The sequence below is a fragment of the Thamnophis elegans genome, chromosome 2 (genome assembly GCF_009769535.1).
Source record: "Thamnophis elegans isolate rThaEle1 chromosome 2, rThaEle1.pri, whole genome shotgun sequence".
NCBI classification, from domain to species: Eukaryota; Metazoa; Chordata; class Lepidosauria; order Squamata; family Colubridae; genus Thamnophis; species Thamnophis elegans.
Window position 1 is genome coordinate 149046052 of NC_045542.1, and position 21465 is coordinate 149067516.

The 21465-nt window shown below is 43.2% G+C and overlaps 2 protein-coding genes across 5 annotated transcripts in view; one reads left to right on the forward strand and one right to left on the reverse strand.

Moving 5' to 3' along the window:
- Positions 1-16999, forward strand: part of LOC116504976 (C-type lectin domain family 2 member D-like) — a 30251-nt gene extending 13252 nt beyond the window's left edge. For 2 of the 3 annotated variants that reach the window (XM_032212252.1, XM_032212253.1), the window contains exon 5: positions 864-1590. In XM_032212252.1, the coding sequence (XP_032068143.1) occupies positions 864-987 (124 nt within the window). In that variant the 3' untranslated portion in view covers positions 988-1590. Of the gene's footprint in view, positions 1-863; positions 1591-16235 lie in introns of those variants that run through there. The other variant, XM_032212254.1, reaches the window with a different exon arrangement.
- LOC116504973 (C-type lectin domain family 2 member D-like) lies at positions 8877-21061 on the reverse strand. 2 transcript variants are annotated; one of them, XM_032212247.1, is made up of 7 exons: positions 19845-21061; positions 15479-15509; positions 13960-14073; positions 12296-12388; positions 10280-10464; positions 10076-10179; positions 8877-9539 (listed from the first exon to the last, which is right to left on the reverse strand). In XM_032212247.1, the coding sequence occupies exons 2-7, from the start codon at positions 15495-15497 to the stop codon at positions 9353-9355; spliced, it is 702 nt and encodes a 233-aa protein (XP_032068138.1). In that variant the 5' UTR covers positions 15498-15509; positions 19845-21061; the 3' UTR covers positions 8877-9352. The 2 variants fall into 2 exon arrangements, with proteins under 2 accessions (XP_032068138.1, XP_032068139.1); XM_032212248.1 differs by lacking the exon at positions 19845-21061 and adding an exon at positions 19439-19821.
- Between the last annotated feature and the right edge of the window lie 404 nt (positions 21062-21465).

Sequence of the window (21465 nt, forward strand, 5' to 3'; positions counted from 1 at the left end):
AGTTAGGTATATGCCAAACACTTTAGCAAATCTACAGTATTTGGAATTTGAATTACAAAGTGTGGATCTGAAATTTCAACTCAAAATTTCAGTGTTTCAATGCATTGCTTCAGAGGGAGTTAGGCTGGGAATGTGCCTAACTTTCCAGTTGATCACTGAAATTTTGAACCAAAATTTTACTTTTGTGTTTTACCAAATGCTGTGGACTTCATGTAGTTTTAACAGATGCCTAACAACAAAATCCATATGTGCTATATTTAATAGCTCAGATTGTTAAATGGGAAATATATGGAAACCAAATATCATACCCAAATTTCTATTATTTAGAAAGTACTGACAGCTTGCAACATTCATATTTAAAGTGTTCGTTGAATTCTGAGAACAGTTCATGGAAGTTACTTCATTAAGGTTTGGCTAGTTTTTTCTTCCTAATGAGAAGGAAGGACTCACTGGAGAAGAGCCTAATGCTGGGAAAGATGGAAGGCAAAAGAAGAATGGGATGACAGAGAATGAGGTGGCTGGATGGAGTCACCGAAGTAGTAGACCTCAGCTTAAATGGACTCCAGAGGATGGTAGAGGACAGGAAGGCCTGCAGGAATGTTGTCCATGGGGTTGCGATGGGTCAGACATGACTTCGCAACTAACAACAATAACAACAAAGTTGTCTCTTGGGTTCTAGAAATCCCTAATGAATTTTAAACATTCTAGGATCTTTTCTAAGAACAGAAATTAAAAATAACGATCTAGTGCATTCTGAAAGTGCAGTGTTGGTGGATGTTTCCTATTCCCTAAAGATGGGAACCTTCTTGGAAGGATCATTTTTGCAATGTTCATTGAAATAGTAACTCCTTGTCCTTTTCCAGGTTTGCAGTGCGAGGAGAAGGTTTCTGTGCTTACGTAGACGGAAAAGGGGCCAGTAGTACCATATGCTCCATGGAGAAACTTTTTCTCTGCAGCCGGCCAGAAAGTTGTAGCAAGCCTAGATAATGCAACCTCATCAAAAAGTTGAGCAGAGTTCTTTGGAGAAGCACGTTTGTATATACTGTCTCTTGTCACACCCAGATTTGCTAGTTGCTACCTGCGCTTTAGTTGTAAACCTGAGGATCCATCTTCAGATCCTAGATTAACAAAGCTGTTCTGTTCCTCACTTGGGTCTAGGACAGGTCGCTGTGACTGACTCGCCCCGGCCAACTTGCCACAGGACAATTCAATGCAAGATTAACTCAGGAGAGAGACAAGTAAATTGCAGCAGGCCTTGTCTTGCTTTAGGTTTGAAGCTTCTCAAGTTAGAAGTCATCGAGGCTGGGGTGAGCTGCATTTCTACTTGTCCCTCTCTTGAGTTATCCCGCGTTGAATTGTTCCACAGGAAGTTGTCCTGTGGCGAGTCAGCCGGGATGAGTCAGCTGCAATGAGACAGCCATGGTGAATTGGTTGGAGTGATTTATCCTATTTTACCCTCTGAATATATTATCGCTTCTGGGCAATTTCACTGTCCCCTGATATATCCATGTTATGGAACTGTTGTGGCCCAGCAGGAGCCGTTGGAGCTGCCGCCAGACTCCGACAGCGAGGGGCCTTATGAGTCGGCTCTGGAGGATGTGGAGGACCCTGGACAGGGTTCCGACTCCGAGCAGGGCGCAGAGAGGCTGGTTGGTCACCAGGAGGCGCCTGAGCTTTGGACCATTGGGGAGGAGACAAGAGAGTGTGATCGTGATGTCATGCATTGGAGCAGTGGGGAGGAGCCAAGGGAGTTGTTCCTGGATGTACGACACCGGAGAGCTAATAGGTGTAAGGAACACTATTAAAAGCTGGCATCGGAGCATACCTCTTGGCAATACGGACAGCTAAGAACACCTATATTGCCGCTCTGAGCATCCGCTGAGTCTGCCCTGCCGTCTTGTTTAGGGTAACCCGCTCCCTCCTGAATGGGAGGGTTGCGGATAATCCCTTACGAGGTAGAGCGGAGGAGTATGTCCAGTTCCTCACGGACAAAGTTGCTCGGCTTCGGATGGACCTGGACTCCAATTGCGCAGAGCCAGCCGGGGTACCGGGGGAGGGTCTTGAGCAACATCTCTGGACTGACTTTCAACCTGTTACTCCTGATAAAGTGGACAAGGCCATGAGAGTAGTGAGTGCCGCCACGTGTGCACTGGACCTGTGCCCCTCCTGGCTGGTCGCGAACAGCAAGGAGGTGACGTGGGGCTGGATCCAGGTGATGGTGAATGCCTCCCTTCGGGAGGGCTTCTTTCCTCCGGCATTGAAGACAGCGGTGGTGAGACCCCTCCTGAAGAAGCCATCTCTGGATCCAGCCATTTTGAATAACTACCGTCCAGTCTCCAACCTCCCCTTTGTTGGGAAGGTTGTTGAGAAAGTGGTAGCCTTTCAGCTCCGACGGTCCTTGGATGAAGCCGATTATCTGGATCCCTTTCAGTCTGGATTCAGGCCTGGCTTCAGCACGGAAACCGCTTTGGTCGCACTGACCGATGATCTCTGGAGAGCCAGGGATGGAGGTTATCCCTCCATCCTAGTGCTTCTTGACCTCTCAGTGGCCTTTGATACCATCGACCATGGTATCCTTCTGCGACGGTTACGAGAGGTGGGGGTGGGAGGCACTGTTTTTCGGTGGTTCTCCTCCTATCTCTCGGACAGGTCACAGTCGGTGTTGGTCGGGGGGCAGAGGTCGACCCCTAGCCCCTGAAATATGGGGTCCCACAGGGTTCGGTCCTGTCCCCCCTCCTGTTTAACATCTACATGAAGCCGTTGGGTGAGATCATTCGGCGGCTCAGGATAAAATACCATCAGTACGCGGAATACCCAGTTGTATCTGTCCGCCCCGTGCCAACTCAGTGAAGCAGTTGACGTGATGTGCCAGTGCCTGGAGGCTGTCAGGGTCTGGATGGGGGTTAACAAGCTTGCACTCAATCCAGACAAAACCGAGTGGCTGTTGTGTTTCCCTCCCAAAAATTTGGCTAGTACTCCATCACTCAGGCTGGGGGGTGAAATTTTACGCCCCTCAGACAGGATTCGCAATTTGGACCCACAGCTGACCTTAGAACATCATTTGTCGGCTGTGACCAGGGGGGCATTTGCCCAGGTTCGCCTGGTGCACCAATTGCATCCCTACCTGAACCGGGAGGCACTCGCAACAGTCACTCATGCCCTCGTGACCTCAAGACTGGACTACTGCAATGTGCTCTACATGGGGCAGCCCTTGAAGATCATTCGGAGACTTCAGCTCATCCAGAATGCAGCCGCGCGAGCGATTGTGGGTGCACCTCAGTACACCCACGTTACACCCACGTTACACCTATCCTCCGCGAGCTGCACTGGTTACCGATTGGTCTCCGGATACGCTTCAAGGTGCTAGTCGTCACTTATAAAGCCCTTCCTGGTATTGGACCTGGGTACTTGAGAGACCGCCTACTGCCAATTACCTCCCAAAGACCCATTAGATCACACAGGGTAGGCCTCCTCCGGGTTCCTTCTACCAGCCAATGTCATCTGGCCACTACCCAGGGGAGGGCCTTCTCTGGCGGCTCCGGCCCTTTGGAACGAACTCCCCGCAGAGATTCGGACCCTCACCTCTCTCCAGGCCTTCCGAAAAGCCATTAAAACCTGGCTGTGTCGGCAGGCCTGGGGTCGATAAGTTCCCTTCCCCTCTCGAATCGTGTGGCTGTTGGTTGTTTTTAAATGCCCTGTACTTTTGTAGTTTTTGTGTTTTTCCCTTCCCCTGGGAATAGGGCGGCATATAAATAAAATGAAACTCGAACACTTGTGCAGTTACAGGAGATAATTGCACTCAGCCGGTGGTAATTAGGCTCCTCTCAAGACTATAAAAGGAATGATTGTGCACACGCCCTTTTGCAGGAGTTAACATATTAAAAGTTGGAGAACTTTTGAGGCTAGCTTGGCAGGCTGGATTGCTGCCAAGGTCCTGTCTGTTAATAAAGTCCTTGAAGTATCTTTGTCTCGAAGTACTTTGGTGTAGGACGAGGGGGGTCAGAACACGAAACATTACTATTTCTCACTGTGTTACATTTTTTTCTCTGTATAAAACTCTTTTTACATCATCTTCTAAGAAGCTGAGTTACATCAAGAGAGGCAGCTGGCTGGATAGGCCTATTTTGTCTCAGCAGAAAACACTCATTTCATCTATTGCAACTCGATATTTAATTTTTGCCTTTTGGAGCAAAGTTGCTCCCAAGTTCTCTGCACTCACATCTGCTGATAGCTTTGGGAGAAAGAATTTCTTTCTTTATATGACACAAGAATTATTTGCCATTATTATTATTATTGTTATTGTTTCTACACTTTTGTCATTGTAACAAACGTAAAGCTACACGTAATAAACTTTACGTTTCCTATACAGTATGTTACAATCCCCATTATGCGCCCCTCCTAAAAATCTTTTTATCCAACTTGAACTTTAATTCAACACTTATTTCTTGACTACCTGACTTAATTTAATTATCACTTTGTACAATCTGTAATTTTAAGATAGTAATGTCTTTTTATATTTTATTCACTATCCTATTGTATTTGTTATTTGGCCAGCTTCTGTATTGCCTTACAGTTATTACTGTAAAGTTTTCCTTGAACCAAGATTGGTTTATGTTGACTTTATGGACACATTCATACAGGTTATGTATCAGGACTATGGTAGTGATTTGTCTTCTTCTAGGGTGTTATAATCTGTGCCAATTGGCCTGGATCCCTAATGATGGCTTGCCATATTGAAGGTGGTTAATGCGCTGAGGAAAGATTCTGCCTCTAGACTGAGCCTTACTCCTTTCCTTGCCATCTTCGTTAACTTTAAAGTCAATGTTTATAATTTTAATGGTTGGTTATTGTTTGATGTGGTTGCCATATAAATTAAACAAACAATAATCCTATAATTCTCCAATAGTGCTTTGAATTTTATCCGGAGAGTGGAGAAGTGTTAACGTGGCATCTGCCTGCAACTCATTAAAGCAATTGCTTCCATTTTCAGCCTTGCAAAGCAAAGCATAGCCAAAGCACTGCATAACTGAAATGTTCACCCGATGTAAACAAAAACAAAAATGAGAACACATTTTGAAATCCAGGCCGTAGCCTCACAAAGGTGAATGATGTGAATTAGCATGGAGTACTGGTTCAGATGTTGAACTCTGGGTGAAATTCTAGTTCTAATCCAACCTCCATCACAGAAGTTCATGATGGAAGCCTCATTCTAAGCCCCGCAGAGCTCACACAGTGTTACTGGGAAGATTTGAAGGAAAAACCTTTATATAAACTGCCTTTCTAGAATGAAAAGATGCTTTGTAATCTGATACTGTTATCTTCATAACTAAATAAAAATATTGGAAGAACTCAACTGTGTTAAAGTTTTGCAAGGCATTGAAGTTTCCTAATGATTAAAATATCTGAAGGCCAACTACTGTAATTGCTCAATTGCTTTTTTCCCCAGGATGCTTCAAGGAAACTCACCTTTCATGGTAGCCTAGAAGAGGGGTGTCAAATTTGATTTCATTGTGGGCCTCATCAGGGTTGTGTTTGACTTTGGGGTCAGGAGTGGGCATGGCCAGGGTGGGCGTGGTCAGCTTGACATCACTTGATCGGGGGCATCTGAGTGCTCTGCCAGCGAAAACGGGCTCCCTCACGTGCACCCCCAAGCTCCATTTTTTCTGGCAGAGGCACCGTGAGCCAGTCCTTTGCTGTTTCTAGGGCAGCCCCATGGGCCATATCCAGCCCCCAGGCCTTGAGTTTGATACCTCTGGACTAAAAGGAACCTATGGGTAATCCTTAATAACAGTTTACATAGTGACTGTTCAAAGTTAAAATGGACCTGAAAAAAGTGATGTATGACTTCAGTAAGACATTTGACAAAATATGCCTATTTCTTGGTAAAACAGAAAACATTGGGATAGACAGTATTGCCACCAAATGGATTCACAAGTGGCTGGCCAACCACACTCACTGTGTATTCTACAGTACACTACATCTAAATGGAGGGAAGCATGCAACGGAGTACTCCAAGGTTCTGCCTTAGTCCAGAACTCTTCCGCATCTTCATAAATATTTCTTTATTTACTTATATTTTTGTCATATTTATGTAGAGTATATTGGAGGTGTTGACCTTTTGAGAGCTGTAGTCAATGAAATTTCATTTTAATGTATGCCGATTAGTGTACCTTTAAAGTGACAAAAAGTTATTTCATCTTAAGTCTAAAGTTAGATGAGAGGAGAACTCATAAATTTGCAGTCAACAGCAAGCTGGGGGGGAATAACTTCAGAAGACAAGACTCAAGCTAAGCAGTTGTGGGAACTAGATATACTGTATCTAGTCTAACTAAGAGAAGAACTAGGTGTCAGCATTCCAAATATCATGCAGAATTAAATCAGAGTCCAAGGCAGAGCTATCCTTAAAGTTCCAATTTAATAAGTCAGACAAGTTGGCACATCTGTGGAAAATCCCAATTCTGAAAACGTCCTGGGATTCCAACCCAGTTGAAAGTTCATGATCTTATCCCCACACCCATAAATCCATCACATTGTCCAATCTTCTTCGGCCACGCTGGCATCTCCACCCAGCTGGTTCCAGTCAGGTGCAGAGGTGCAGAGACAAAAGATGACCTTGGCTTCTAGAAAGGAATGACAACACACATTCCCCAATTCTACTCCTTTCTATTCTCCCCTCCCAATTACTACATTAATGAAACAGCATAGTGAAATAATAGAAAGTGTGACAGGCCAAAGATCCTAAAAGGAACATAAATACAGGCCTGACACTAGGGGTGACATGAGAGCAGTCTTCCAATACTTGAGGGGTTATTACAGAGACAAGGGGATCAATGTATTCTCTAAAGCACATGAAGAGGAGAAGCAATGGGTGGAAGATTATCAAATCACGGAAGATTTTACAGTAATAACCGTAAGGCAACACAGAAGCTGGCCAGACTAAACTGTAGGCTTGGAAAATAACACAGAGAAATCTGTAAATTAGTTTTGTCTGACTGAGGAAATAATGGCAGACTTCATTTAGCCATTATTTGCAGTCACTTGAATAACAAATAGGAGTGTGAATAAAATAAGCAAAAGGATATTGTTTTAAAATTACAGAGCGTAGAATGTGATCATTAAAATAAGTCAGGTAGTCGAGAAATAAACATTGAATTAAAGTGCAAGTTAGATAAAAAGCTTTTTAGGAGAGACTCATTATGAGGATTGTAACATCAGCTTTCATTTGCATGTAATAAAGTGGCTAAATATATGTAAAACAAGTAATAACAAAGACTATTCTTTCTCGTATTTCAGATACGAGCATATCTGAAATGGGAGATCAACCCTTTGCCCACAAAAGCAAAAGTTGCAGTAGAAGAAATGAGTTTTCTCCTAGGACAAAATAGGCCATCTAGTTAGCTTCCTCTCTTGATGTAGCTCTTGGCTTCTTGAAAGATGATATAGGAGGAGCGCAAGGGAGTTGAAATTATTATACAGATAAGCATGAAAGACAGTGAGAAGCAGTGATGTCATATGGATGTATTAGGAACTGTGGAATTCTCCAGAAGGGACAATAGATGGGGGACAAGAATAGAAGAGGAACAGAACAGTGATGGCTAACCTTTTTGTCACATGCCAAAAGTGCGCGCCCGTGATAGTGTGCCTGCAGGCCCGCACCAGTAGTGGCTTGGTGGCCTGAGTCGCTGGAATTGGCAGCGACCCAGACCTGCCATGTCCCTGAACCGCTTCTCCAAGTGGTGCCATAGGTGCCGGTATCTTTTTTTTTGCTTCTGCGCAGAACAATTATTATTGTACTGGGCATCCATGCACAGCTTGCATCAAGTGCCCGCACACAGTGCACACACGAGCAAACCAGCAGTAGTGCCTGCTGGTACCCACCCTGTCCCACACCCATAATGCAATGTGTGCGTGACAACACCCCCCCCCCTGTGCCACGTTGCACCTGAATTCTGAATACATGACCATGGGAAATGAGACAGCAGTAACGTGAAAACCACTCACAAGTCACTTTTTCCAGTACTGTTGCAATTTCAAAGTGTCACTAAATGAATGGTTGTAAGTTGAGGACTACCTGCATGTATACATATATTTCTGCGGTATGGGTATTGCCTAGCTGATTTATTCATTTCTGGGACTTATGCTATACTCCTTTGTGAGCTTGGCTTTTTTTTGTGATTTTAAAGGTGTCCCCCACTCTTTCTCCTGTAGATCTTTGGAGGAAGAGAAATCGCCTTCTTCCCAGTCAGATATAGCATTAATCAGTGCAGATTGCCAAAGCGGGTAGAGGAAAAGGAGGATACTTTCTTATATATCTTACTTGCTATATAATTGTGCTGAAATATACTCTTCAGTTTCAGCTGTCTAGAGATTGCTGACACTTTAGAATAGGGGTATCAAACTTGATGTCATTGAGGGCCGCATTAAGGTTGTCTTTGATCTTGGGGAGCTGGGGGAGCCGCAGCCAACTCGACGTCATTTGTGTCAGGGGCACCTGTGGTGGCCTGAACGCTCTTCCAGAGAAAATGGCCTCCTGAGCTCCATTTTGGCTGTGACAGCTTCCTGCAACTCTCTCCCAGTACAAACAGAGCTTGGGAGGGCTGCCCATAGCCCTCACAAGCTGTTTTTGGCTGCGACGGCCTCCTGCAATCCTCTTTCAGTGAAAACAGAGTTGGAAGTGCTGCTTGCGGCCCTTGCCAGCTCCATTTTCAGCTTCAATGGCCTTGTGCAACCTTCTGCTAGTAATATGGAGCTTGGGGGGTTTGCCTGTGGCCCTCGCGAGCTCCATTTTCGGCTGCAATGGCCTTCTGCAATCCTCTGCCAGCAAAAATCCATTTTCACTGCCAGAGGCACTACGGGGCGGTCCTTTGCTTTTTCCAGGGAGGCCCCGCAAGCCAGATCTAAGCACCCTGCAGGCCAGATCCGCCCTTTGGGCCTTGAGTTTAACACCCCTACTTTAAAATGTTCAGAATGCTTGGAATTTTCTCTTTGTGGCATTTCAGGCTGGTTTTTCTCTTTGGGTCCTTCTTTGTTTCTGTCTCAGAGCTTTGTTGCCTCCTATAATTGGCAGGCATCCAGTGCAGTTGAACTTCACGCTCTAAAATACTGGCTAATAATAGCATTTACACTTATATACTACTTCACAGTGATTTAACAGCCCTCTCTAAGCCATTCACGGAGTCAGCCTATTGCCTTGGCTCCTAAGTAGCTAGCCTTAATTCTAAAGCAAAAATTACTAAAAGCTAATTCAGGACTGAGGTTATTAGCGGTTTTTCAACACAATTCTTAAATGAACTCTTTTAGCTTTAAATAAAAGAAAAGCTCAAATAAAAGTTAAGAGCTCCCTGAGATGCTGTCACTCAATGGTCATATTGCTCTGCCCTCCCCCCCATATTTCTCCCAGCCAGGGGCTTCCCTTCATTCCAGCCTTGCTGTAACTTTCTGGCCGGCTGCAGAGAAAACGTTTCTCCATGGAGCATATGGTACTACTGGCCTCTTTTCCATTTAGATATGCACAGAAGCCTTCTCCTCGCACTGGGAACCTGAAAAAGAACAAGGAATTACAATCTGCACGGGCAGAAATTAGCACTGCAAAAATGATGCTTCCGGGCAGATTGCCACCTTTAGGACACAGGGAACATCAGCCAACAGATTTTTATATACTATTCCCTGAGCAATTTTCTTCTCTTTTCCTCCCCTTTCAGTGCCTTATTTTTTGCAGAGAGTGCCTTAGGTAAAAATTACCTTGACTTTTATTATTGTTTCAGTCATTCAAGCTGAAGTCTGATGTATAGGAATAGCAATAGCACTTAGACTTCTATACCATTTTACAACCCTCTCTAAGCGGTTTTACAGCGTCAACATATTGCCCCCAACAATTTTGGGTCCTCATTTTACCCACCTGGGAAGGATGGAAGGCTGAGTCAACCTTGAGCCTGGTGACAACTGCCAAATTGCAGGCAGTAGAAGTAGCCTGCAGTACTGCACTCTAACCACTGTGCCACCGAGGCTCATAAAGACTTTAAATAGTTAAATAGCTCTATAAATCTTAAAAACAAAGAAATAAAACCTTACTTACTGATTTTTAAACTCTGTGCCATTGGACCATTTCCACATCCTGTTAACTTTCCTTGAGAGACCAAACCAGTAATGATAGGAACGGAAAATATTCAGCCAAAAATCCTAGGAGAAGGGAGATAATGTGTAGTAAAATCCTCATTTAAAGGGCTAATTGGAGGAAGAAAGTGTAAGAAATTAATCATGTCGTCTTCTTATTCCTTACCAATTCCTTCTGAGTATCAATCACAGCCAAGGATGCATCAAATGAGGAACAGGTGCTTAAACTGAGAGACCAATTCTTTTCATCTTTTGATATGTAGAGGCATTTTCCATTGAATCTAATCCAGGAATCTGGGCAGGCAGCACTTACAAGGGGATGACAAGGCGAACATGTTTCTGTCTCTCTAACTAGAAATACAGCGAAATGGACAAATTATAGAACTCACAATCTACTTCAGTTCTGACAACAAGGTTGAGTAGTTGATATTAAGGTAGTACCACACTTAAATTCAGTGGTGGGATTCAATTTTTTTTACTACAGGTTCTGTAAGAATTGGCTCGGTGGGCGTGGCAGAAGGATACTGTAAAATCTCCATTCCCTCCCCACTCCAGGGGAAGGTTACTGCAAAATCCCCATTCCCTCCCGATCAGCTGGAACTCTGGAGGCAGAGAATAGATGGGGGTGGGGACAGACAGAGATGGTATTTACTGGTTTTCTGAACTACTCAAAAACACCGCTACTGGTTCTCCAGAACTGGTCAGAACCTTAAATTGCAATGTGTTCTAGTGCTAGGTTGGACACAAAACCCAGTTGCGTTACCTTAGGCCAGTGACTCTCTCTAAGACCTAAGAAGGAAAAGGAGGCAGGGGCAAACCACTTCCAAAGGCTTGTCAAAAAAACATTAGGGACTAGTCCAGGCAATTGTTAGGAGTCAAGATTGATACAAAAGCCAATCCACCCACATACCTACAGCAGAAACCTACTATAGGAAATTTGTGACTTACAACAGTTCATTTACTGACTCTTCAAAGTTACAACAGCACTGGAAAAAGTGGCTTATGACCGTTTTTATGAGTGTTGTAGCATCCCCTCGGCCACATGATCAAAATTTGGATGCTTGGCAACTGATTCATATTCAAGATGGTTGCAGCATCCCAGGGTCATATGATCCGCTTTCCCCATCCTTCTGACAAGCAAAGGCAATGAGGAAGCCAGATTCACTTAACAACCATGTTACTAACTTAACAACTGCAATGATTTCCTTAACAACGGTGACAAGAAAGATAGTAAAATGGGGCAAAAACTCACTTAACAAATGCCTCACTTAAGAACATAAATTTGGGGCTCAATCGTGGTCATAAGTTCAGAACGACTGTATTTGAGTTTGTGCGATAAAGCAAGAGATATGGTCAAGAATGAAAAAGCATTAAAGTCAAATGCAAGTTTGTTCATGTTGGATCATGTTATCTTCTTCCTGACCCCAGAGCTATGGTGGCGCAGTGGTTAGAATGCAGTATTGCAGGCTGATTCTGGCCACTGCTAGGAGTTCGATTGTGAACCTCCCAAGGTTGACTCAGCCTTCCATCCTTCCCAGGTCAGTAAAATGAGGACCCAGATTGTTGGGGACATTATGATAACTCTGTAAACCGCTTAGAGAGGGCTGTAAACCACTATGAAGCAGTATATTGTGAGTGTCAAAATGTCCAGAGGCAATCATAGCAGTGCAATAACATTCTTGCCTTTTTGGGAAATGCAGGCAACATTTTGACATACCTATAAGAATACTCTAACACTCTTCCGGAGAGCACTATAGACCTGGCTATCCCAGCGGACCTGGGGAACCCAGAACAGGTTGAAGCCCATTACCTGGCTTGTGTGATGTATTGTTGCCGGAGTGGGGGGCTTTTATATTCTTTTATTAATTTATTTATTTTTGATTATTTTATTTTTATATATGTGATGTTTTTATATTCCTGTAAGCTGCCTTGAGTCGCCAAGTGCGAATAAGCAGCAATATAAATTTTCTAACTGCATAAAAATAAATAAATAATAAAAAGCCTGGGCTCCAACTGGGATTCAATTGCACTGGCACAAACATCATGTTGACTTATTTGACACTCCCTACTCCTAGTTGCTGCTACTTCCTTCTGTAGTATTCTGTGGCTTAAATGTAATCATTCATGCATGGGATGATCTTGATTTAAACAATAACAAAACAATGGAGATCTCCTTACTTACCAGCCAATGAAATGATAATAATGATCAAAGCTGTGATTACAACAACAGCTCCTACAGTGAATAGTTTGTCTGAAATGCACTTAGGTATGAGAGCTGAAAAACAGACAGAAAAATATTAGGATGTGAAGTTCATGATTTTATTAATTTATTCTTTGACAGACTAAATTGGCAGACCCCTGAAATGCTATGGACATAGTATATTTAGACTTCAGGCATTCGACAAAGTAGACCACAACATACTTCTTGGCAAACTAGAAAAATGTGGGATAGACAGAATCACCAGCAGATGCATTTCTGTTGTTTAGTGAAATATTTATTAAGCAAATTTGCCCCATTTTACGACTTAGCTCTGGAGCTAATAGCCTACATTGTTCTCACATTGTGGGAGACATGCAGTTAATCTCAATCCCATCACTCTTAAATGCTGAACAACCCTGCCAGAAGAAAAAGCTGGCAACAATTGTGTCTTATCCAAGTCCTAAAATGTAATATCACAACGTATAGTTCAAGTATGTTTCTAGAGTCTCAACAAAGAAAGAGAGCAGAGAAGATCAACAAAGAGGGGATGAGGGGATGAGGCTAAAACATATGAGGAACTGTTGCAGGAAATGGGTATGTCTAGTTTAATGAAAAGAAGGACTAGGGGAGACATGAGAGCAGTGTTCCAATATTTCAGGGGTTGCCACAAAGAAGAGGGAGTCAAACTATTCTCCAAAGCACCTGAGGGTAGGACAAGAAGCAATGAGTGGAAATTAATCAAGGAGAGAAGCAACTTAGAACTAAGGAGAAATTTCCTGACAATGAATCAGTGGAACAACTTGCCTCCAGAACACTGCTCGAACACTGGAAGTTTTTAAGATGTTGGATAACCATTTGTCTGAAGTAGTGTAAGGTTCCCTGCCGGGGGGGGGAGGGGTGTTGGACTAGAAGACCTCCAAGTTCCCTTCCAACTCTGTTATTCTATATTCTAAGTATAGAACAGCAGAGTGGAAAATAGAGCATGCCATCCCAACTTCCTCATCTTCTCTAAAAGCATTACAAAAATTAACCAGATCTTGTTCTTTAAGACAAAGGTATCAATATCAATTCTTCCCCCTTCGGATGGATGATCTGGACTTCCCTCTCAAACCCTAATGGGCCAAAAGTCAGTGGCAGGGTTTTTGCCCTGGAAATGGGAAATACCTATTGAGGTGATGTGGAAAACTCACAAAAGGTAATGTTGAACCTAAAGCCACTTTTGTGTGAAAATCTGTAGAGATTCTCAGTCATCCAGGTCATGGTGGTCCCACAGGTGCTTTTTTTCAGTAGGCAACTGGACTTTCTGGTTTTCAAAGACGTTTCGCTTCTCATCCAAGAAGCTTCTTCAGCTCTGACTGGATGATGGGGAAATGGAAGGATTTATCCACCATCCTGTCAGAGCTAAAGAAGCTTCTTGGATGAGAAGCGAAACATCTTCAAAGACAAAAATAAGGATGTCTAGTTGCCTCCTGAAAAAGCACCTTTGGGACAGTTTTGTGTGAAGTTCTTCTTTTCAATAGAAGGCACAGACCCAACCATCTCCTCCATAAAACCAGGCAGAAAAGAATAAAGAATCCTGGTTTTTAACTGTCACAGCCCCACCCACTTTATTATTTGCCCCTCAAAGGGTCCCAGGCAGATTTCACCTTTGTTGTGATCAGCATTTCTGGCCCTCTTTCTGCCACAGCATCCAGGAGAAGATGCAGTTGTCATCTCAGGAGTCAAACAATCACAGTATCGAGAAACTCCTTCTACCAATACTGGAAGGCAGAAGACAATACACGGAAGATGTAGTTTTCACCTCAGGAATCAAACGATCACAACACCCAGAATCTCTTTCTGCCCCTAAAAAAGGCAGAAAATCCCAAGAATGCTCTAGTTTTGCTCTTGGGAAGATGCTACCCCCAATACCCAAATAGGGCTCCATATCTTTCTCAGTCAAAACAATTGAAAGAAATATTTTAAGTAGCTGAAACCCATAAGATCCCCAAATCCTGCACTGCTGAAAGTTCACAGGCAGAACTCAAGGTGACTGCCAAAAATCTCATGAGTGTTGATCATTTTGCAAACGGGGGTGTGATGCTAGTTCGCCTCCTCATGGTGCACCCTGGATAGCACAGCAGTATGAACCAAACAATTAGCAACAACTGGCAGCCAAACTGGCAGTTTAGAATTGGCAGTTAACGACAGTTGGAAGCCAGACACCATTGTAGAACTCCCGGCTCTCTAAATACATGGCAACAGATAGTTGTGTTAATCAGGTGCTGAGCCTAACAGGACATAGCAAGCATAGTTTCCAGCGAGGCTTAAAAACTACAGCGGTGTTCATTGACCTTACGGCAGCATATGTTACCCTGTGGAAGAAGGGTCTGCTTTAAACAGAATTGGACCCACAATAGAAGAATTGGTTCAGCAAATTACACCTTCCACCAGAATTCAAAAAGGCCAAAGTAATATCGCTTCTGAAGCCTGGCAAACCACAAGACAGAGTACCCCTCAATATGACTGTGGTGCTCCTTGACAAAATTCATCACATTGTGTCTGAATGTTCATCAAGAGATTACACCGGCCCAATGTCTGATCATTTGAACTACCATAAGTCCATGTATTTGCCATACGCTAAATACATAAATAATTTTGCAACATATTAGGAAGTGGTGCCCATGTCACACAATGGGACCTAGATCTGGGGTATTTCCATTGCTTTTTTGGGGACATATTGGAAGACCTCCTTGCTTTTCCACGAGCATGTATGTATGATCTTCTAAACTTTAAGTGCATCACACATAGATCATCTGGAAGAATCCTCTCAAATTATCTTCCTGCTTCACCTGATTTAGAATATTTGTTTTCAATATAGCTCTTATATCGTAAGAGTGAAGGATGACTGAAGGAAACAGTCCTGCTGATAACCAGTTCTCTTACCATTTCCTCAAATTTCTAACTTGAACCCAGTCATCTCCAGATATTGCAAATTAAAACGTTTGCCCATCCAACGTTTGCTTTTCCAATTCATGCCTGCCTTACATCTGTTGTGATTCCTCTGCTTAGAATAGACAGCAAAGTTTTTAGCCATAGAATCAATGAAGAGTTTTCCTTTGACCAGTATTTTAGGACTTTCTCTTGCTTTCTCAGCAAGGTGAAAGAAAGATCTGAATGCCTCACCTTTAATTTCTTCTGGCATTTTCCAAGTTGTCTGTAAAAAAAAGATATATCAGGAATCAGACTGGATGGAAAGGAAAGAATTTGGTATCACTCATTCCTGATACTTTTCTTGATGTATTTAAGATGCATTATAAAGATTAAAAGGAAAGATATCAGAATCAGCCTCAGTACTGAACAACAAACATATGGAAGTATTGTATAGCTTTTGCCTTTTAGGATCAATTATTAACAGCAAAGGAACAAGCAGTCAAGAAATTAACCACACCCCAGGGCTTGGCAGAAGAGACATGATATAAAGGTAAAGCAAGAAATCACTTTGTAGGACATTATTTGGGGAGATTAAGTAGGAAGATTGTTAAAAGTAAAAGTAAAGTTAGTTTATTTGATTAAGGTTACAGTCGATAGTTATCTTTACTAACCGTTAATGGAATTTTGCTAACCCGACTAAGTGAAGAGGTTTTAAAGATTTGTTTATAGAAAAAGAGATGAGACCTGTGAAGAAGAAATACAGTATATGGGAAGAAGATATATTTGGCTGAAATATTAGAGAAGATGATAATTTAATAAACTTGTTTATACTTATTCTGGAGGGGAAAGTCATTTCTTTCTGTATTTTCTTCCTTCCTTCCGACTCTGCACTTTCTACTTTTATTTATTTTTTTTACTTTGGTTTTAGTTCTTTTTTTTTTTTAACTATGATGTTCAATAAAATTATTACAAAATAATTTAAAGAAAAACTATTTTTCTTCCATTGCAGTGGGAGTCCTCACAATCAAAAAGCCCTCACAGTCACAAAGGCCTCATAGTCACAAAGTGCTGTGTTTCTTCAATGCTGCCCACAGCAGGAACCTCATCACAAGACTAGAAAACACACCTACTCACCAAAACATACTAAACGAGTCCTACTAATCATTCCACCAAAATATCCTTAGCACACATGTGATCCAAACTAGTGCGCACTCTGCTTGCAAAATAAAGCCCCCACACGCAGAATCCCTGCACAGTCCAGTGATGGCAAACCTTTTCGGCACAGAGTGCCAAAAAGAGAGCATGTGCGCGTGCACGAGGAGCTGCCCAGGGAGCATACGCATGCTGGGAAATGAACTTCCGTTTCCTGCACTCCGGTTACTGCCACACATGCGCATGTGACGATCAGCTAGCCGGCGCCCATGTTCATGCCAGAAAACCAAAAACCTGCTCTTCCAGTTTCTGGCACTGCCACACACATGAAGGCAAGCTGATCATTGCGTGCGCATGTGTGCCAGAAACCCAGAAGAGGAATGGGCGATGCTGGGTGTACCACACGGCATGGCCCCATATGCTACTTCAAACATGTATGTCATAGGTTCACCATCACGGCTCTAGTCTCTCCAAAGCAAAGCTGTTGTTGGAAGACAATTAATCTTCAGGCAAAGGAACCTGGCATGCTTCTACCCAAGCCTCAAAATGCAACTCCACTGAATCTCAGCCGTGAAATACAGGTAGTCCTCAACTTACAGCAGTGACCATTCAAAGTTACAACGGCACTGAAAAAAGTGACTTATCACCATTTTTCACACTTACCATTGCAGCATCCCCACGGTCACATGATCAAAATAGAGACATTTGAGAACTGACTCACGTTTATGATGACTGCAGTGTCCCGGGGGGGGGGGGGGGGGGTGATATGATCTCTTTCTGTGACCTTCTGACAAGTCAACGGGAAAGGCAGATTCACTTAACCATTGTGATACCACTGCGGTGATTCGCTTAATAATAACTGTGGCAAGAAGGGTCATCAAATGGGGGAAAATTCACTTAACAAATGTTTCATTTAGTGGCAGAAATGTTGGGCTCAATTATGGCCTAAGCTGAGGACTACCTGTATGCACAAATCTGAGAGGCCCAGCTGCTGTCCAGGCAACCGGTTCAGCCTTGTTAGCCTGCAGCCAGGAGCCTGCATGCTTTCCCTGCCTCTTACACAGTACAGGTAGTCCTCGACTTATGACCACAATTGAGCCAAGAGATTTCTGTTGTTAAGTGAGACATTTGTTAAGTGAATTTTACCACCTTTCTTGCCTCCATTGTTAAGTGAATCACTGCAGTTGAGAAGTTAGTAACCTGATTGTTAAGTGAATCTGCATGGATTTTTGCTTGTCAGAAGGTTGCAAAAGGGGATCTTATGACACAGCAAAGGTCATAAATATGAACCAGTTACCAAGCATCTGAATTTTGATCTCATGACCATGGGGATGCTGGAAAGGTGATAACTGTGGGAAGACGGTCACAAATCACTTTTTTTCAGTGTTGTTGTAAGTTTGAACGGCCACTAAATGAACTGTTGTACGTCGAGGACTACCTGTATTTACTCCCAGTCCCACTCGGCCTCCACATCGCACAGCTGTTGATGTTGCTCTCTTTCCTTCAATCAAGACCAAAACTGAAAAATCATCAATTGATTCAAAGCACAGATTGTGTAAAGAGGCGGAAGTAACAGTAGATCCTATACTTAGCTCATTGCACAATACAGGCTGATAAAGTCTTGGCTCAAACCGCATCAGATTTAAGAGGTTGAAAAGAAGTTTCTATAAGTAATGTGGCAATACCAGGAGAAAATAGAAGACAAAGAATTGGAGAAGATCAGAAAGTATCAATATTTGAACATTGAACTTGAAAGATAACATAAACCGGTCATGGTAGTTTCAGGTTATCAGCCAACTGAATGACATACCAAAAAAATCTTAGATCTGTGCATTTGTACATTTCCATCTGTCAATTACAGAAGGCCACACTGTTTGGTTCTCTCTCTATATATATATAAGGTAAAGGTAAAGGTTCTCCTAGCCAACACCATCTTTAAAATTGGCAGCTATGGCTTCACATTGTTGTGAATAGAGAATAATAACAATACAAAAATTGGAACCATAAAATTGAGAAAGTAGCAGAAAATTAAGAAGTCACATTGCTCTGGGACTTTAGAGTTCAAATAGACAGGCACCTGCCATATAACACCCCAGATTTTAAAAAATGTGGATAGTGGATGTTGTAGTACCTGGAGACAGCAATAAGACAAGAGAAAAAAATGGAGAAAATCACAAAATATAAAGAATTTCAAATACGAATAGAATGACTGTGGAAAAACAATTGCTATCAACCTGCCTTCCATCAAGGACCTATACACTGCATGAGTCAAAAAGAGGGTCGTGAAAATATTTACAGACCCCTCGCATCCTGGACATAAATTGTTTCAACTCCTACCCTCAAAATAATGCTATAGAGCACTGCACACAACAAGACCCAAGAACAGTTTTTTCCTCCAAAGCCATCACTCTGCTAAACAATTTCCTCACCACAATTTCCTCACCACTGTCAACTATTCAATAAGCCTGCATTACTATTACCATTAGTCTTCTCATCGTTCCTATCACCCATCTTCTCCCACTTATGACTGCAGGACTGTTAAGTTTGTTGCTTTGTATCCTTATGATTTATATTGATAGTGATTGTTTCCCGATTGCTTATTTGTATCCTGTGACTCTCATTAAGTGTTGTACCATTCTTGACGAATGTATCTTGTCTTTGTATCAGTCTATGTACACTGAGAGCATATGCACGAAAGACAAATTCCTTGTATGTCCAATCACACTTGGCCAATAAAGAATTCTATTCTATTCTAATAATAATAATAAAGCAAAGGTAGTACCAATAGTCATAACTGCCTTTGGTGCAGCCTGAAAACAACTGGAGCACCATTTAGCACTCTCGGCATTGATAAAATCACCACCAGTAAATTGCAAAAGGCAGCTTGACTTGGAACTGCTTACATCCTCGGACAACTTGTTTAACAACATAAAACATCAACCTCTGCCTATCCCTTCTCCTTGGGAAGGACTCGGTAGGTGGACAAAAATGCCAAATCCAGTCTAAACTTATCCCCACGGCATGAAAGCCGTCACAGGACTAGAAAACACGCGTACTCACCAAAATGCAATCAGGCAGTCCTCGCAATCATCGCAATGCACGTATCCTTAACAGCACTAGCAGCACGGATGCGCGACCCAAACTAGCGCATCCCGATTGGATAATAAAAACCCCGATCCCCCGCAGGACTCCTACATGAATTCTAGTCACCCCACCATAGTTGTGGTTGGAAAGCGATTAACCCTCAGGCAAAGAGGCAGGGACGATTTTGCACAAGCCTCAAAGGGAAGCGGGCAACCCCGATTGTGAATCAACGTCTGAACGCGTGAGATTCGGGAAGCCGTGAGGGAGGAGAGGCAATGTTCACTCTCGTTAGGCTGTAGCCAGAAACCTGATCCTTCCCTACCCAATTCTGGACGAGAAGACAACTGCCCGGTCTTCAGATATTGTAGCTTGCGAGAGTTACCTGCTTCTCCCTTCCTTCTTCGGCCAACAACGCAGCTGCTTCTATTCACTCCCCCTGCGTTGCAGATCTGAGTGATTACTAAGAGAAAACGAATCGGCCGGGGACTGAGTTTCTACTCTCAATTGGCTACTCCCTTGCTGCGATTTGCCAAACAGCGCAGCTGAAAAAACCCTCCGCCTTCCAAGGACTGCGAGCGTGCACCGCCCGAGGGTTTCTTTCCTCCCCCGCGTCTTGCAGCTTTGGAGCCTAAACCAGGGATCTCTTACAACTTTAAGCCTGGAGGACTTCAACTCCGAGAATTCCGCAGCTATTCTGGAAGTTGAAGTCCTCCAGGCTTAAAGTTGTCAAGGTTGGAGACCCCTGGCCTAAATGACAGCCTGCCGGAAGACCACCGACTCCGGAATCCTGGCGAAACAGCCTCGCTGTGTTTGTTTGTTTTGCTGCTGCCCGATCCAATCAAATCCCTGTGGCCAGTTACAAAAGGCGGGTGACTCCATCCGCAAGGCAAACCGACAGTGCAAAAAACTATTAAGAGGCAAAGCGCCGCAACTTTGTTCCAACTTTTTAAGATGGTGGACTTCAACTCCCAGAATTCCTCGGTCCGAAACGCTGCCCGCTGACAGTTCAAGAGAGCCAGGGTGGCGCAGTGGTCAGAGTACAGAACTGCAGGCTTCTTACACTCCCTTTTTACAGTCCTTCTGGGCCCCTACAGTACCTCCACAAGATCTCTTCTGCCACGTGCCCTAGATTGTTCACGCTACGAAGGGGTCAGTTCTTTGCCATCAGTGCTGACAGAGGGAAGGAGGGCTTGTATTTCTTCCAAGTGGAACTGCTGTTGCTCTTTGAGATCATTAGCAGGGAGCCCTGTGTTATATACTTCTTTATAAGATGTGGCTGAGGATAAGGTGGAGAGTTTCATTGTTTTTGATGACTTTACAAAATAGACTGGGATTTCTGTCTTGCCAAGAAATTGTGTGTGGGTCCAGCTTTTACTTCGGTGGGCCTTAACTATGTTAGATCATTTTCTCCAATATTTTGTTGTACTGCTTCCTTTATTCTTCATGATGGTGTTTTATTTCATAAATATTTTTCCCTATTTATTAAATTTTGCCATTAGGGTTAATTTATTTCAGGGGTATTTTCACTGTAAGTTAATCAAGTAGGAAATGCTGAGCATAGCCAAATCTTCCAGTCCCTCTTCTTAACAGTCTATGGAGATTCTCAGTCATCCAAGTCATGGTTTTCCCAAATGTGCTTTTTCAAGAGGCAATTGGACTTTCTGCTTTTTCCTTGAAGACATTTTGCTTCTCATCCAAGAAGCTTCTTCATCTCTGGCTGGATGATCCTTGCTTTCCCCACCAACCAGTCAGAGCTAAAGAAGCTTCTTGGAGAAGCAAAACATCTTCAAAGAAAACCAGAGCGTCCAGTTGCCTTTTGAAAAAGCACCTTTGGGTCATCTTAAGTTTTTAGTCCTCAGTCCTCTTGTAAACTCTATGCCAATGATAGCTAAACTTTTTTGGCTCGCGTGCAAACGTGGGGGAGCAGTTGCAGGAGGGTCGTGCGTGGGCATGCCACACCCATAATGCTATGTGTGTGACTCCAGTGCGCATGCATGCGCAAC